This window comes from Pieris rapae, chromosome 16 (genome assembly GCF_905147795.1).
Source record: "Pieris rapae chromosome 16, ilPieRapa1.1, whole genome shotgun sequence".
NCBI classification, from domain to species: domain Eukaryota; kingdom Metazoa; phylum Arthropoda; class Insecta; order Lepidoptera; family Pieridae; genus Pieris; species Pieris rapae.
This window is the reverse complement of record NC_059524.1, coordinates 5,526,596-5,545,225: the sequence shown is the minus strand read 5'-3', so window position 1 is coordinate 5,545,225 and position 18,630 is coordinate 5,526,596. Positions and strand designations below refer to the sequence as shown.

General features: G+C 34.1%; 2 protein-coding genes across 4 annotated transcripts; both read left to right on the top strand.

Moving 5' to 3' along the window:
* The first annotated feature begins 535 nt into the window (after positions 1 to 535).
* LOC110991401 (diacylglycerol O-acyltransferase 1) lies at positions 536 to 12,106 on the top strand. Of its 3 annotated transcripts, none has more exons than XM_022256743.2 (12): positions 536 to 729; positions 831 to 970; positions 1,038 to 1,166; positions 2,857 to 2,957; positions 3,546 to 3,598; positions 3,936 to 4,044; positions 4,772 to 4,915; positions 8,857 to 8,877; positions 9,654 to 9,780; positions 10,178 to 10,343; positions 10,806 to 11,078; positions 11,463 to 12,106. In XM_022256743.2, the coding sequence occupies exons 2-12, from the start codon at positions 846 to 848 to the stop codon at positions 11,667 to 11,669; spliced, it is 1,455 nt and encodes a 484-aa protein (XP_022112435.2). In that variant the 5' UTR covers positions 536 to 729; positions 831 to 845; the 3' UTR covers positions 11,670 to 12,106. The 3 variants fall into 3 exon arrangements, with proteins under 3 accessions (XP_022112435.2, XP_022112434.2, XP_022112436.2); XM_022256742.2 differs by having other exon boundaries at positions 536 to 753; positions 11,463 to 12,105; XM_022256744.2 differs by lacking the exon at positions 8,857 to 8,877 and having other exon boundaries at positions 537 to 753; positions 11,463 to 12,105.
* Positions 12,107 to 16,684: 4,578 nt separating this feature from the next.
* On the top strand, positions 16,685 to 18,099 carry LOC110991402 (neural retina-specific leucine zipper protein-like). Its single transcript, XM_022256745.2, has one exon. It carries the CDS (start codon positions 16,812 to 16,814, stop codon positions 17,715 to 17,717), a length of 906 nt encoding a protein of 301 aa, XP_022112437.1. The 5' UTR covers positions 16,685 to 16,811; the 3' UTR covers positions 17,718 to 18,099.
* Positions 18,100 to 18,630: the final 531 nt, after the last annotated feature.

Here is an 18,630-nt window from a genome sequence, read left to right as displayed (position 1 = left end):
CAGCAAACCATTCGATGCCCTCACCTACGTTTCGCCGTATAGTACTGAGAACACCTCTAAAGTAGTAACAATTAAGTACCGAAGAATAAATAATCAAAAAGTATAAAATCTACTCGGTCCAACTCCGGTCGCTTTTAAATTAAACATTAAGTTTGATTTATACCTTCATCCTACATTTTACGTTAAACGTTGAAAACAATATCTTGTTTACATAATTATAATGATATCCCACCTTATTTTTTTGCCTAGAAAAATTGAATTAACTAACAAACCATCCTTATTAACAACTAGTATTGGGGCCATATCAAAACTGCGATAGCCAATATATTCAGAAACAATCGTTTGATACATTTATTTTACTTCCGACTTAGTAATACCTTATATCATTTAGTTTATTTCAAAAGTTTTAAGGAATACCTGGTAAACACCTATGACATAACACAATACAACTTAATTAGCTAAAATAGCTGAATTTTCCGCAGATGGTCACTCATTATTTTTAGCCGTGTACATTCACAACATATTAAGTTATTGACATTTGCGATTGAGTCATGAGTGTCTAGTATACTCTTGGTAAAAAGTACTTTGTTCTATGTGTGAAGTCTGTGGCGTTGGCACAAGAAATAGTTAAAATACTATTCAGTTGATCCATGGAACAAATTTTAAATTACAATTCAATAGTTTATTGTAAATTTATTTCTGATTCACATTTTATTGAGTGGTAACTCAGTGGGTACTAAGAGAAAAAGTAGAGTAAGGATAAAGTAATATATTAAAATCACGCTAAGCTGTGGGCTCAGGTATTAAAAATATATATTAAATATTTTTAGAATAAATATTAAATAATGGGTACCAAAACAGAGGTAGAAAGGGATAACTCCTTGCGGTACAGGAGGGCTCAGAGTGTTACTACTGCTGAAGATATTACAGAGAAAGAAAATAAGGCTAGAAGATTACAGTATGATAAGCCGTAAGTAACATTACATAAACAAAGTATGAAATAGAAAAAAGTTATTTCATATTATACATTTTTACAGCTGTCACAGACCCCGGGACTCTCTTTTCTCATGGAGTTCAGAGTTCACAAATTTTACGGGTTTAGTAAACTGGGGATTTCTCATGCTAACTATCAGTGGGTTGCGCTTATGTCTTGAAAACTTTCTTAAGTAAGTACATGTAAATCTAACCTATTTAAGATTATTATTTATTGAAAAAATATAATATAGATAAATGGAAAATGAACCAATTAATTAAATTGAAACGGTATTCTACTATATATATAATAAATATATAGTACCAAGTTGTGACTTCTTATTAATGTCTATTAAAAAAATATCTATTACCTTAGTACCCATTTTTTTTTAACCTGGGTAGGAAATTCTGATCTCTTGTTATGATTTAGCCACAGTTCAGAATTTAAATACTAAGTAGTTATATTCTTAGAAAATACTTTTATAATAGAAAATATGAACAGCAACAAGAAAGATTTTTTTATCTATTTATTAAGCTAGAAATACTTATGCTCTAAAACAAATGAATCATAGGTGGGTAACACTGAAAATGTTTAAAACTGGCCAGGTATTAACATTGCTTATGAAAACTACTAAAATTTTAGAACTCTTTGGTAACCTTATGTTGAATATTGCATTAATTTGTTACTAGTTATTGTAAATGGGCGGCGAATCTAAAACTTTTGTTACATGTGAAAATGAACCTAATGCGAGAATATTTCCAGTCAATAATTTATTATGACTTTCATTGTGGACTTACTTAACAACAATCCTGTGATAGGCTGCGATTAGCATTTCTTAATGAAGCCCCATCTCGTGCAAATATGTACCATTGTTTTAACAAGTTTAAGTGTGGATGTCTCGCATGAGGGACATCCTTTAACAGCAACTACCGAAGATAACATCAGTGATGTTCGACTCATGATAGAAGAAGATAAAAGAGTGATGTATGAGCAGATACAACCAAGCCTAGTCATTGGTATGAGTCAGGATCAAAAAATATTACATGAACATTCAGGCGTCAGGACAGATGGTACCAGGTGGCTTACCCATACTTTAACCGTTAACCAGAAACCAGAAACACCTTCTCAAGGACTGGTGTCGCCAAATCCTAGATAAGTTCAACGGCAGTGACTCAAATGCTGTATTTGACATCGTCACAGGTGATGAAAGTTGGATTATTTATTGCTAGGACGCCGAAACAATCAGACAACTAGACAAAAGACAATCAGCTCAGTGGGTATTTCCTTTCGAGGATCGCCCAACTAAGATAAAGAAAGGAAGAAGTCAAGGAAAAAATATGATTGCCTCATTCTTTAGTCGGAAAGGTGATTTCGCGACAGTTGTGCTAGAAGATGGAAGGACAATTACTGCAGACGCACTCCGCAAAACCGACTGTTGAATATTTGACTATGGCAGGTGTCGCGATAATGAGTCATCCGCCAGTCCTGACCTGGCGTCCTGCGACTTTTATTTATTCCTATGAACTAAAGATAAAATTCGAGGCATTCGCTTTACCAGTCCTGAAGATGCGGTGAAAGCGTAGGAAAATGCCATAGAAGAGACCCCTAAGGAAGCATCAGCCCACTGCTTTTGTTAATGCTTCCTTTGACTACGACGATGTGTAGAAGAAACGGAGATTACTTCGAAAAACAATAAAAGTTTTACATTAAACCGTTTTTCATTTTCTAAACATTTTCAGTGTTACCTAGGTAGACACATAAATTAACTGACAATTGTATAATTTCATTCTATGCTTCTCTAGGAATTTATAGGTAAGATTAATTGTTCTTAATATTTTTAATTTTATAAAGGAAGTAAACTTAATCACCTTCATATATTATAGGTATGGAATTCGTGTGAATCCTTTTGAGTGGATTATTGTATTAACGGGATATAATGATGAAAATTATAAACATGAATATCCCTCAATAATATTGCTATGTTGTAAGTATACATTAGTATTTTAAACTTAAATAAATGCCAGAGGGGCAGCTCCTTCCCCTATACCCCTTCGCCCCCTAATTTCAGACAAGATGCTATGGACTCTTGAACTGCTTAGCCGATTTCAATGAAATTTGCATATTGCATGCAGTTTGATCTAACTTACAAGATAAGATAGATAACTATATAATTTTACTTTATGGCTGAGATGTTTCACAACATGGTCCAAGACTGTATCTTGATACACTTTGTCTGCAGTTTTTCCTCAAAAATGTAGATTGTGACTCCTTGATAAAAACCGCCTTGCCAAACCATGTTGATGTTTTGTCAATGTATTTTTTTAAATTTATGTACTTACCTAGAGTGCACATTATTTTCATACAATCCCAGATATAATAGATTAAAACTGCAATTCAAGCATTTGATTGCCGATTGTACAATTAAAGTGATAACCAAAAGGCATGAATAAATTTACTCCAAAATAAATTTTGTGACTATAGGATCCCGTTAGAATGTTCGGCAATATTTTTGCTGAATGGCTACAGTATAACACTATTGTATAGCTGGTTATATCATATGTTTTTTTTGTAGTTAGTGGAGTACCTCCTATTGTATGTTTCTTGATTGAAAAAGCTATTGCTGCGGTGAGTGGTTTTTTTATATTTAAATTATGTGGATTTTCCGACTCTCAAAACATGTAAAACAATAAATAAAAAACAGGATATTATGTTACTTGACATTATTGTTACAATACAATGTTTTAACAAGTCACACAGCCTTGAGAAATCTCTCAATAACAATCGTTATTCACACATATTCATGGTACAAGCTTTTCTGGACCTGTGAGTTGTGACTGCTAAATATTTACTTTAAAATATTATAAATTGTTGAAATGAATGCATTTTTATCTAGTAACTACGATTCATTTTTATATAAATAAAACTAATTTGTATACATATTGTCTAATAATAATATTTTCAGGAATTCTTCTCGGATAAGTTAGGTGAATCATTACAAATAATAACAATACTTCTAGAGATTAGTTTACCAGTGATTGCGCTTCATTTCACAAATCAAGAATTTAATATTGGTAAGTATTTAATATTTTATGTCGGAAGATAATAAGAAAATTTGTCATTACTTATACAACTATACAAGCGCTGGCCACACGTAAATCCATTACAAGGCGGCTATTCAGCTGCGTATTCTAGAATCGTATTTAATCTAATCAAATGAATTGTCAATCAATTTATCCGTTGCTGAGTCTGTCACCGAAGTTTTTCTGCAGAGCATGGAACTGCCCTGGCTTAACCTTTTTAAAGGGGGCCTAGTGTTGAAAGCAAGAATGGCTGGATTAATTTAGGGGACTCGAGACAGTAAAGAAGAAATCCGACCTTTGGGTTGTCCAGTTTGAATTTGGGTGACCAGTGTTGGGCACAACTGTCTGTATTCAACAAAGAGCAATTTCTCATTTTCTGAGCAGCTTGATTCTGTGGCGTTACGTACGTACGAGTTGTTGGGTAGGCATCTCTGCATCTTCAATTATTATATTATCATTTATCATGGAGAGTGTTCAGAGAATTTTTCTGGATACCTCCAGCTGAGTTTCATCATCGAACATCGAGGTAGAATATTAAATTCCACTAATATCACGAAGTCACCCGCACCTCTGCTATGTGGAGCCAGATGCCCGTCTAGGTATTTCTGAACCAATACGACTATCGATCCTTCCTAGAAAAAAACGTACAAATTCTTTAAAGGTTAATAAATGTAGATTTTATCTAAATTATTTACAAATAATAACAATTTTATTCTAGTTGGCATATCAACAGTGTGCATGGTTTACTTAATATTGTTTTTGAAGTTGTGGAGTTATTGTCAAACGAATCATTGGTGCCGAGTTGCAAAATCTAAACAATCAAATTCACTTCGTCGCCAAAGTTTATCCGTACCGAATTGCAGTAAGTAATTTATTATTTTGCATTTTTTTAACTAGACTAAAAAAGCCATACGGCTCCCGTGATGTACTGGTACACAGCAATTACGTTTTTACCTCTATATCATTGTTTCTTTAGAGGCAATTGGATGATGATGAGTGGTGATCAGTCTTCCACAACAGGTACATATATATTGCTCAAAACAATTAGCGGAACAAGATTTTTCTCCTTTCTATTGCTTAAACTAAAATTAGATTTAAATTAACTTGTACGCTATTTTTTACCTTGTTAATTTGTTAATTACTACAATTAATAAAAAAAATCAATTTGTATTTTTTTTATTAAAAAAAAATTAAAATGTGCATTGTAGACGAAAAACTAATTGGTGATAAAAAAGGTCCATCAAAGAAATATTCTTATATCGTTTGAATATTCGTCTTTAGTGACTTTCAGTAACGTGTGTGGCCTCCATGAGCCCTAATCACGGCTTGACAATGACGCGGCATGCTTCGTATGATCCTCCGAATATCTTCTTGTGGAATTCGCTCCCATTCTTCAAATAACGCTTCAGTGAGCTGCTGCAGTGTTTGAGGTGCAATCGGACGCTTCCGGATGCGCCTGTCAAGCAAGTCCCAAATGTGTTCAATTGGATTTAGGTCAGGGCTCATGGAAGGCCACTCCATTACACGGATTTCCTGCTGTCGTAAATAATCTGACGTGATGGCTGCAGTATGCGGCCTGGCATTATCTTGCATTAAAAGAAAATCTGGGCCCATACCATATGCTGCGGGCCAAACATGATCTTCGAGCACATTTTCAATGTAAGTTTGAGCACACAAGCGCCCGGGAACAACGACGAGATCTGTGCGCTCGTCCAAACTAACTCCGCCCCAAACCATCACAGGGCCACATCCAAATTTGTCATATTCCTGGACTGCTGCTGCACTGTATCGCTCGCCTGGGCGTCTGTAAACACGGAGACGACTATCGCAACGTGTTAGTCGTGATTCGTCAGTAAAAAGCACTGGCCTCCAATGTCGAAGTTGCCAATTAGCGTGATTTTGCGCGAACTGTCGGCGAGCTTGTCTATGTTGAATTGTTAGAGGCACAGCCCGAACTGGTCGGCGTGATCTCAAATTGGCTTCCAACAATCTATTTCTTACCGTCTGGTCGGAAATTTCTACACCAGTAGCCGTCCTTAGTGTATTTTGTAGATCTCTTGCAGTTGTGGTGCGGTTACGTAAAGCACAGTTGACGATGTAGCGATCTTGCAAACGTGTAGTTTTTCTCTTTCCACCTTGACCCCGCCTTCGTGAGTATTCTCCCGTCTCACGGTATCGCTTCCAAAGTCTGTAGATAACAGAAGGGGCTACTCCTAGATCATTTCCTACATAACGCATAGTTCGACCCTCTTCAAGCAAAGCGATAGCTCTGGAGACATGCCAGATGAATTCAGTCACACCTGGGGTTATGACCTAAACTCACTCGCTTCAATGAATAACAATACTCAATAGGCTCACTTCAATTTCTATTAATACTCAAAAGATTGAAAAAAACTACTTAAAATGTGTTTTCTGTGATTAGAAAGTAATGAAAATTCAAAGACGTCACTTTGTTTTTAGGTGTTTCTAGACACAGTGCCACTTTATTTTAGGACTACTAACTAAAACGCCGATGCTCTTTTCTTTTTTATTTTCTTCGACAATGCCTTAACATTATCTAGTAGCCAGTAATAATTAAAACCTTAAGTAAAAAGTTAGTTCTACTTTAAAGTTTTGTTCCGCTAATTGTTTTGAGCAGTATATATAGATAATTTTGAATAAAACTCGTACATTTTAGAACAGAGGGAAACAATTGTAAAATTTGGTTAAACAGTTTTAATTCTGGTTTAAATATGCTTTAATTTAAGCGTATACGTGAACAATTTTCTATAAATTTTGACGTACATTTTATTTATTCTTATAATTATTATTACTATTGATGATAACTACTAGGTATTTATACTAGATGAGTAATATAAGGTAGATAAGAACTAAATTGCTAACGTAGTTAGCCTTGAACGCAAAGTTCAAGTCTAACTATAGCGAGAGATCAAAAAATAATATATGTTTAATGGATAACCCTGTCGTCTTAAGAATAATTGTGTTCTATTACCATTTACTAATGTTAAAAAACTACTGGTTTATTATTTAGAATTTTATATACAATTTTATATTTTCACGTATGGCTGTTCCAACACTATAGTGTTAGGGGCCATTATCATGCGAGTAAACTTAAAAAGTGAATAGAACAAGAGAAAAGTAGTAAAAGTAGAGTGATGACTACAAAATGCTCCCCCTAAGACCACTATAAATTCTCCTAATTTAACATCTAAAGATTTTATTATTGTATTTTTACTTTGTGAGGTGATTTAAAATATAAATTAGAAATAGTTTTCAATTTGTAGTTCATTTCGAGGCTTAATATACATTGTAAAGAGTTGTCCATTTACAATTATTAAATAATATAGTACACAGAAATACACAGTATAAATGCCCATTTAGTAAACCTCTGGATCCAATATCCAAATTTATGGAGAATCGTTTGCGATAGGTTTGGGGCGAAAATTTTGCATTGCAAACAGTTGGTGTGCTTGAGTCAATACGGAATGAAAATCTGCGTGTTGGTTATACGAAAAAATGTTTGAATAATATAATTCATTCTTATATGGGTCATTTTAGTTATTCACAAAAATTATATATTCTTTTTTCATAATTGATATAACTTTGATTAGTCGGACTATGAGGGAACAGTGTCAAACATTTAAACGGTGCTCTGACTAAACTGTGTAGATTCACATTATTTTAATTACGAATTAAATTTATTACACATAGCAATAGGGTCACGTGTTTAAATATTTTCTATCAATTAAATTTTAGTCAATAATTTGATTTTGTAAACATTATCTATTTAATCACATGATAATCTTTGTACCTTTAAGATAACAATGACAATCTTATTATGGATAATTTTTAATAAATAAGTAATTACTTCTAACCAGGAGGTATTTACCTGTGCCCGAGTTTGTTAAATACCGCGGTTTCGTCCCGTTTTTATATAAGATACAATATTTAACTAATAACGTAATATTTAACCAATTTATCACTCGGTGAATGGCTGTTGAACACAAAAATTCCAACTAGGTGTTCCTGAGATAACACATTAAATCAGACCAACGATTTCTGCAGCCTGCTTATATTAAATAAGAATCTTCAACTTAGAAATATAAAATCCGTTTAGTGAATATTGTATTGCAGATAAAAGAAAACTATTTTATTTAAATTTTGGTTGGACTCTATGATACAGATCAGCCAAATCCTAATTTTTTGTCAACATATTGTCTATGGACTTGGGATAAGTTAAAAAAAAGACTAAGCGCTAAGGGACTCCTGAGTTAAACGAGAAAGTCTCGTTTCTGAATCTTACCTTTGAAATCTCTGATAATTGACAACAAGGTTTCGTAATGTCATGTGATTATGGATGAGAATAATGCAATAACAAAACAGCCTTTGTTATGTCCTTTTAAATGTTGTTAGTATTATATAGCTAAATATTAGAAGTAAAATCTCAGATATCTGTGGGCATCGACCTCTTGGGTAAAATCCTATTCCAACCCTTGCCAAATGACTCTACCGTTGCAAATAGCTGGTGTTTTCCTGCAATTTATATTAGTCATCAGCCCGTTTTTAGCCTGCCCTCCTTTTCCCGGGTGATCCCATCCATTGCATTGTTTTGTTGTTATCCATGTAATCTTATGGACTCGAGTAGCATTTTTGAAAACCAATCCTATAACTTTAACTATTACTCATGAAAAATCAGTGGATGTCATTCTCGTGCTATAAAAATGCGACGACATTTATGAATAATACTTTAGGACGCGTATTGTATTGTTTGATAAAATTTTATAACAATGTTCGTATTTACAGGTGATCTTGTGAACGGCGAAGGTAATATTACGAATTAAGACGTTAATAACTATTGTGTGCTTTTACTAAATCTGTATAGACACAGATCTTTCCACTCTAACCACTTTGTAAGCTTTGGTTCAGGTCTCCTTTATGCTGATCTTGATTTTTGTGTTGAAAATCTTCTCATGCTTTTATTATTTCTATTTTAAGGTCTATGATTTAGTATTAAAATAAAATTGCCTTGATGTTTGTTTAAAAAAAAAGAAAAAATAGAAAATACACTTTACCAGTTAAAATGCTTCTAATATTAATAATTAAAATTGTATTATTCTAAATTATAACGCTAAAGCTAATGTGCGTGGTCGCAGGTTAAAATATTGTTTCTTTTATATAAGGAATGGAATATTGTAACTGTTTGAAAAAATATCTACTAAAAATAGTACCTACTTCTTTGCCAATTTAAAGACAATCTCGGTCACTCATAGTCACGCAAATCATTCGTTCATGTTTGCGTGTGCTGCAGAAATTCGGTAGAAATTTATTTGCTAAAAATTGTTAACTGTGTCTTCAAGTTCCTGTTTATTATTTATAAATAAGTATTCGTTTATTAAATGTGAATACAAATGAGTTACCGATGTTAACTAAACTATTTTTTTAAGCATTTCGTCACCCGCGTCAAATATTTGTATTAAACTGATTTAGTTTTTAGCGTAAACAACAGAGGTGCTGATAGATTCATCATACAAACATTTGATGTTAGTGGCTAATACTAGTCAATGGCACTGAAGAGTAAAAAAACGTTCGTTTCTTCACAGAAGATGTAGACGACGAGGTAATGACAGGCATCGTACAGTATCCTGATAACTTGAAGCTTGGCGATTTGTTTTACTTCCTGCTCGCACCTACCCTTTGCTATGAATTGAATTTCCCTCGTACTAATAGGTTTGTTTATTATTTTACTTTTTAAAAGTCTACTTATTGAGTGTTGAAAAAATAATTATGAGCAAAAATTTCAAACCAAAGTATTTTATTTCCTAATGTTTTCTTATCTTTCGTATCCTTTACCTTTGAATTTCGTTTCCTTATCAGTAAATTTAAAAGTTTGTATAATAAAACTCTAATACAATGGAAAATGTATTCATAGTCAATGGATTTTATTTGTTTCATATTTTGTGCACAGCCTGTTCGAACGCATGATTAGTGTTAAGAATGGCGCACTCATACACACGTAATCCATAAATTTTATTAATTATATATTGTAAAAGAAAAACCATCGCAGTGCCTCCAATATTCTTCTACGTATAATTATTTATCATTATTTGACTTGTACCCTTTACAGAATAAGGAAGAGGTTCCTAATCAAAAGAATTGTCGAAGTAATATTCGGTGTGAACCTTGTGATGGCACTATTTCAACAGTGGATGATACCGGCGGTAACAAATGCCCTAGATCCCTTCTCGCAAATGGATTATATAAGAATTACAGAAAGATTGTTGAAACTTGCCGTGAGTATATATTAAAATATTTTGTATAAAGACATCCACCACAAGTTGTTAATTATCTTAACTGATGCACTCGTTTTACTATACATAAATATTATTAAGATGAAAGATTTGAATGTCGAATTGGGTCAAAGTGTACTAGACAGATTTTAAATTTTGAATGCTACATTATCACCTATTAATATAGGCCATTTTAATTGCAAGAAATTAAACCCTACTAAAACTACAATAATGTCACCCAAGTTGTTAAAAATATCTCTCAAATATCATCTTCATCGCATGCGCTACGAAAACTATTGATGATAGAACAAAATGTTCTTCCATATTAAAGAACATTTCAATAGTTACATTGTTTAAATGTCCACCCGTGCAAGCCCTCCCCGCTTCTAGCTAGTTTTTAATAAATTATCGGTCCGTTTAGGAGATACACACTCATTTTTATTAACGTTTAATAAATATTTTCAGATACCTAACCATTTACTATGGCTGTGCTTCTTTTACCTCACATTCCACTCGTTCCTAAACCTAATGGGCGAGTTATTACATTTCGCGGACCGTAACTTCTACGGCGATTGGTGGAATGCCCGTAATATTTCAGTATTTTGGAGTTCGTGGAATTTGCCTGTGCATATTTGGGCCGTACGACACGTATACGTGCCCGTTTCTAATATGGGCTATAGTAAAGGCGTGTCGGCTATTATGGTCTTCTTTATATCGGCGTTCTTTCACGAATATTTGGTAAGTAACTACCGACAACGTTATCTTAAATATAACGTTTTTCATCGTTTGGAAAGCGCACGCTGTTTGTCTCATAATTTAAAGTTTAAAAAATTGCCTTATAATATGTTGTATCTTACTTCTAGATCAGTTTTTCTGCAATAATTGTAGATCTACCCGATTTTTAGAATCAATTTCAGATCGGGATAATATTTTAAATTGTATAGACACTAGCGCCGCTTTTATCGAACATTTTACGAACGATCAAGCTTCGCAAAGATTATACGTTTATTAACGCCATCTATTATCGTAACATAAATTGTCAACAGATGGCGCTTATCTATATAATTAGATTTTATTACAATATGTTTTCGATATAAAATTATTTTATTATTACTATTTTAGGTGAGTGTCCCTCTTCAAATGTTCCGGGTGTGGGCGTTTTTAGGGATGATGGCTCAACCACCTCTATCTGTCATTTCAAAGGTATTTGAGTGGCGTTTGGGAGCGCGTTGGGGCAATATGGTTGTTTGGAGTTCGCTTATTCTGGGTCAACCACTCGCTATAATGATGTATTACCACGATTACGCCTTAGCACATATGAAGCCATGATAAATAACATTTTATTCCAAAAATAAAAGAGAACGCTAACTAGTTTTTCGTTTTAGCTTTGGAATTTTTATAAAGTTAGCGTAATGTAGGAATAAATGGTAATTCTATTTAACTATTTTTGGTGTTTTGAAGACTGTGAAATATTTCGATCCCCAAAGATGATTAAATATTTTAATACAATTTTAACATATAAAGTTAATTGCTCAATTTCTAAATTTACTGTCCTTTTTTCTATGGTAAAGTGAAAGAGATAGCGTGAGTATTATAGTTGTTAGCATAATAATTATTTGAACGTTTTTGAGATTATATAAATTGCCATAATCTAGTGAAAAAGTACAAAAGGAGTATAAATTGTCTATTTATAAATTTTTGATTCGCATTTTGTTCTCTTTATTTTGCATTTTTAAATTATCATGACAAGTTGAATTAAGTTTTTTATAGATTTATATTGTTATGTTTATGCAATAATATATTTCTTATGTTTTTTATATAAAAATAAAATTGAAATTTTTACGATTACGCAAAAAAAATAATCATTAAGATTTATGGGTAGCTAAAGGAAAAAAAATATTCATTACAATATAGTGGCATGTTTTTTGATAAATATTTGTCCAATAGTCTTAATTCCAAGAAGTCTAGAATAATATTTGTTATACATTATGTTGATTCATACCTTTTTACAAATGTTTATTTCATAAAGACTGTTCCTAAATTTGTTAATGTGTGATATGTCTGCCATTTAATTTTTTATAATGTTATGAATTTTAATATAACTGGGATTAAGAAAAATATATTATATACTAGCTATATTATATTATTTGTTTTTACGTTAATTATACTAAAATGTTATGAAGTTAATACTTATTATGAAAATAAATATATAAAAAGATGTAGTCTTTTAATCGATACATCCCAAAACCTATTCCAACTTTAAGCAATATAATTATTTTATTCCATACATTTTACAACAACAAAACATACTCAAATTGACATATCAAATTTGTGCTATTGCTATTACATACTTTGTCTCGACGACTAGTATAGGCCTAGTGGCCTAATCTAAGTACAAATTTCGTGTGTTCAAATCATCGCATGCGCTACGAAAATCAATGGATTTTTTTCCGAAAGGAAAACATCGTATAGAAACCGTCCAGTGTACAAATACAAAAATCGGCAGATGTCCGTTACAGAAGGCTGATCGCCTACTTGTCTTTAACAATAAAAATGATCAAAGAAACAGATACAATCTGAGGCCAAGGCCCATATTGTAGCGCCACTGGATTATAAGTCTAGGTGAGTTATTGTTGTTATAGTTGTTTTGTGTGCTTTACTCTGAGCCCCGTTAGAATAGAAACATTCCAGAACTTTTCATTAAGATTTATTCTTTGGTTTTTCTTCCGTCGGGTCACTTTAGAAATTTCTATTATTATTCCTCCGGGGAAGAGAAGAGTATAAGAGAATTTCTCTTTCTGTCATCGTGTCGCATCGATCCCTTTTCGGGCTGCGCAATTTTATGGAAAAATGCATGAAGTCATGAAAATGCATTGGGAAGAGTTATGATCATATTTCGTATTATTACGTGAGAAATGTTTTGTTGATGTCTTGTCGATATTTTAGCATAGCAGCTGCATATAAGTCCTAAATATAGTTAATAAGACTATACTTATGAAACTTAATGTCCAAATCAGATAACTAGAAGAGAACACCAGGGAGGAGAACAACAAGAGAAGTTTTCAGTTATGAAATCTATATCGTTCAAATATAAATTCTTCTAAAAGGTTTTTTAAGCGTTGTTAAGCTTTAGGCTTAATTAAAGCTCAAGTATAGTTTTGTTTTCAGAAACATAAAAAAAAGCCCTCGTTAAAGAATGTTCCGGTGTGTGACACGGGAGCGATAAGGTAAAAAATTGTGGTGAACGTGGAAAAAAAAACTAAATGTACTTACCTACTATGCATTGCATCCATTCTTAACCTCTCAAATTTCATCCTAGACTACATTCTCATGATTATATAGATACGGAAATCTAATTGCATAAGCGTGCAACCTCTGACTCTGCATAAAAACATGTGCGGAGGGCGTTGGACGATTATCTGGTCGTGAAGGTCATCATAGAAATGACACCAAATACATTGTAGTTCTACTATAACTACTATCTACTACTAGAATGTGTTTTGTGTATAATTACTAAAATCTAGCTTGCACAACACGGTGAAAGCATTTGTCCAAATTTTGTTCCTATAAGTAAGTACATAGTGTCTATTTCATAAGAGTCATATTCCGGACTAGCGGCTTAGCGTAGCACTCTCAATACTGGGGTCGTAAATTATACTTGCCTTAATAGAAAATCGATTGAGAAAACAGGTACCTATAGAAATCTAGAGGCTGGAATCAAAGGTCACTATTATTTATTTATATTAAGAAAATATTTTCCCTTATTAATTTATAGACAGTCCTACAGATAGTCATTGTATGTACTGTTATAAACGTATTTTTTCATTACTTTTGTAACATTTTTAAATGAATAAAACAGATTAAATGAACAAGTGTTATATCAATACGGTAATAATCCAATAAAAAATAGCGTACTAGTTCTTAAATGGCCGGCAACGCACTCGCGAGCTCTATAACATTGTCCATGGGGGGCAGTATCACTTAACGATGGGCCGACGAGATGAGCCTGTAGTCTGTTCTATATCTTCTATTAAAAAGGCTACATTTACAAAAATATTGTTTATTTTGCAAATTAAAAATCACAAGCGATACTTTGTAGCACCTTACCATTAAAAATTAAAAATCAAATATTCCATTCAAAATATGTAAAATAAGGTTGGAATAAGGATCATCGGATGAGAGCGTTGGAGGGTGCAGTGGGAGGAAATCAATTGATGAAGAGCATTTGATACCAGCGCGTACGTGTTCCGCCTCTGGGAGGCAGCCTCTCAACCTGAAGCCACCTTGTCGTCTATTGTTTGTCAACAATCCTCGATTAATGTGTGCTAGGCTCTGTATTTTAGGTCGTACGTCCACGTATGAATAAATTTTAGTATATTTTTATGTTTGGACTATTTTAGCGAATCGCGCCATTAATTGCAATTACCTAACCAGCTACATACAAAGCTGTGTGATTTGATCTGCAACAACATAAATAAAGCGAAACGTTCTTTTTTAAATTTTAATTGCGATTACTACGTATCTACGTACAACATACTCTCAATAGCATTAGTTTCATTAGATTATGTATTTTTTGTTGCAAATGACAAATGTTTTATACAAAATCACATAATAAAATAAAAAAATTCCTTGAATAGATCGCATGAATAATTCGCAACGTGAAATTGAGTCTGTCCAAAAGAGCGAAGAGTTCTAACGATATTATCACATAACATTCTCTTTGATTTGCGACACTTTAATATAAATGTTTTTTTTTCGGTAGGTAATGACTTTCGGGAATCATAGACAACTACATTTTTTTGTACACTAAACAAAAAGGCAGATAATTAGCAAAAGTTTAAACAAGAGATGAGAACGTGTTAGGTTAATCATGTAATAACATTCGCGGTTGAATCTGCTAACAATGTTGACCGTGGTAAGTAAACAGCGGAGCGGTGGATGCCGCGTCAGCGAATTCACACGCGCATCGCTACCCAGTACCCTATCAGATACGTCTATATCTATGCCTTTCTCAATTAAACTTGTGTTATTTACCATTCGATTTCTATAATCTATTAATTTTCGAGGTATTATATTTTAGGTAGATTATATGAATCTCTCTTTTTAACAAACAAATATTCAAAAGAAACAAACATTCAATACTTACATCGAATTTGTTATACCTATTCAGTATTCGAAAATTAGCTTGATGGTAAAGGTGCAGAATAATAAATTTGACATTGTTATATTGCTCAAAATCAGCATACCTACTGGTCAAATACAAATAGATTTTTCATGTGCAACGATTTGAATGAACATTATCATCAAAAAATAAATCAGTGGCGCTACAACCTCTTTAGGTCTTGGTCTGAGATTTCTGAATCTGTTTCATGATCATTTTTAAATCTAATAGGCAAGTAGGTGATCAGCCTCCAGTGGCTCACACACATCGTCGACTTTTTTAGACTAAGATGTCGGTTACCTCACGATGTTTACCTTCACCGTTCGAGCAAATGTTAAATGCGCACATAGAAAGAAAGTCCATTGGTGCACAGCCGGGGATCGAACTTACGACCTCAGGGATGAGAGTCGCACGCTAAAACCACTAGGCTAACAATGCTCTATAAAGTATTTACGTTGTAAAAATTTTGAAAAGCGGATAGAAAAATAGCAAAGAAAGGAGGAAGATACATTAATTAATGATTGTTTCTATTATAATTGGAGAACCGTTTCAATTATTTAAGGATAATAAGGAAGGGTTAAATGTTTAGAGTAGCGGGTAGAGGTTGGTGATTAAATGTAATTCGGTATTACGCTGACTGAACCCCTCGTGTGCTGCGATCCGTGAAATCACTGTTCTGGCTACTGTTAGCCATATCGCTAAAACCTTGTTTGACCTTCATCAATTATAAACAATAGTTAATATAAGTTAAAACATTATCATCAACCTTAGTTTGGAAATTTTTGCAATAATGGTCAAAAGAATATTAAATAAGAGATACATATATGAGTTTTATTTTCTTGTGATATTCTTAAGATCAGTTCGATGTTAATTTTAACAACCTTAAAGCATTAATAAATATTGTTAAAGAAAGTCACGGTTTGAATTTTTTTTTGAAGTTTTTTAATGCATATTAAATGTAATGCAATAATGATGTAAATAAAATAATCGAAAATAATGATTAATATCGACCGTAATTAATTTCATATTGTGAAAGTAATTAAGAACAGAAGCCTAGTAATATGTAACTTAAGTAGGTATTTTAAGTGCAGCGATGTATTTAATAAGGTACTTTTACATGTGTAAGTGTGGCGTAAGTAAATATGTTGTGTTTATATTGCGATGTCTCATTGCGAGGCTTATATCCACGTTAATAAGGCTGTAGAAGGTGCGCGCGTCGCACCACGTCATTGGGCTACAGGGCGGAGTTTTCGCCGCCCTGCGCCGCGGCGGCAGTCCGTTTTCGGCCGACGCGCGTTCCGAACGCTTACATGGTAGAACACGCGCCCGACGACTGTTCTCAGTCGAGCGCCATGCAAACGGTCACTCCGCAAGCTCACCGCGAGGACGAAGACCAACTCGCTGATGAATACGTACAAAACTTCGAATTAGATCATCTTGAAGACCATCAATTAGTTAAGCGGGAACCCTTAAGATCAGGTTGGCACGATCTTGTTGATGCATTGCCCGCATGCGCTCGCGCCTGCCGCCAATGGCCTGATGCCGGACCTTACCCACAACCTCACGTTGCCATCGCGGTAGATCCCAGCACACCTCCAGAGACGCCACCGGCGCCCATTGGCCGCAGTCCGTGTCGAGCACCTCCGGTAGATGACGTGTTATGGTTGCCGCACATGAGAGAACCTCTCGATATGCGCACCGTACCATGTGGCAATTTTGAAGAATGGGACCGCCGCGAGTGGCGTGGCCAGGAACACCATTTGCAGCAGATGGTAGTTCGCCCCGCCAGTTCGTGCTCCGCTCTTTCCCCGCGAACGGGCCCACTGCCCTCCTATCAGCCATCTTCTTGTGGAGACGACCTATTAAGTGATGATTTACTGATGACACTAAGCGTGCGAGAGCTGAATAAGCGCCTTCATGGATTTCCCCGAGAAGACGTGACTCGATTGAAGCAAAAGCGACGAACGTTAAAAAACAGAGGTTACGCCCAGAACTGTCGCAGTAAGCGTCTCCAGCAGCGACAGGAACTAGAACTGACAAATCGATCACTGCAGGATGAGTTGCACCGGCTACAGCTGCAGGTGGCAAGGATGACGCACGAGCGTGACGTGTTGAAGCAGAGGCTAGCACTGTTGGGTTGCGAACACGCTGTACCGCAAGCGGGCCACGCACCACCCACACCGCACTCCTCACCGGAATTCTTCTCGGAGCTGTGACGGCAGGGCGCGGCGCCGCGGCCCTCCGGGGCCTCCGCCGCCTGCGCCTGGCAGCGCTACTGACTTCGTTGCGGACTGCTCGTGCTTTTGTTAAGTTTGAAGTTGATAATCGGTTCCAGTTTTATAGTTTTTTTTATTAATGGTGGAACGACCTAGCCGACGGATCGATAGAGGTGGCTGTTACACCGTGTTAAAGAGATGTATGGTTGTGTCGTAATTTATGCATAGCTTCGTTAAAATATAAATTTATGTAATATAAATGATCTGAATGACTCGACAACCAATTGGTCAGATATGAGATGATTGTAAATAGACATTATACTTACTTAATAACGATAAACTATCTATAGGAATTTCTGTTTTCCTAATAAAACTTTTAAAAATAAAATTTTATTTTATTTTTGCTTCCTTGTTAGAAGTGGTGGTTGGTGTGGTAATATAATATTTTGTCTAATCAAATAAAGCGGCATTTTTTAATTCAAATGAAATATAAATACCGACGGTCTGCAGCAAAATGGTTTTTATTAGTTAAACATTAAGTATTAGGTTTAAATATTCAATAATCATGATATAAAATAATTCCTGCTATGAACTTGGGACAAAGTATAACGATAAATAAATATAATATAATAATGCCAAACTTTTAGCTTTTATATTTTAGATCGGCAACTTTACATATAATTTGCATTATTTCTAAATATCATTTGTGATAACTTTAAAAATAAAGAATTGCTAGTCTATCTATAGCAATTACTCTAAAATAAAATATTATTATATAACTATTTTAACACATTACGCCCAACGTAAAATAGATTTTTACATCCCAATTCCAGTCTTAAATATCATATGACTTTCAACTTTAAAGTCTTTTTAAGACTTAAGAAAATATATATAGTTTCCTATGTACCAATTT

Excerpts from the sequence above, each read along its gene's own strand:
- LOC110991402 (XM_022256745.2), top strand. The coding sequence starts at position 16,812 with ATGGTAGAACACGCGCCCGACGACTGTTCTCAGTCGAGCGCCATGCAA.
- LOC110991401 (XM_022256743.2), top strand. The coding sequence starts at position 846 with ATGGGTACCAAAACAGAGGTAGAAAGGGATAACTCCTTGCGGTACAGG. Across the intron at positions 4,916-8,856 it reads TTTATCCGTACCGAATTGCA|GTGATCTTGTGAACGGCGAA; the intron begins GTAAGTAATTTA and ends TCGTATTTACAG. Across the intron at positions 10,344-10,805 it reads AAAGATTGTTGAAACTTGCC|ATACCTAACCATTTACTATG; the intron begins GTGAGTATATAT and ends AAATATTTTCAG.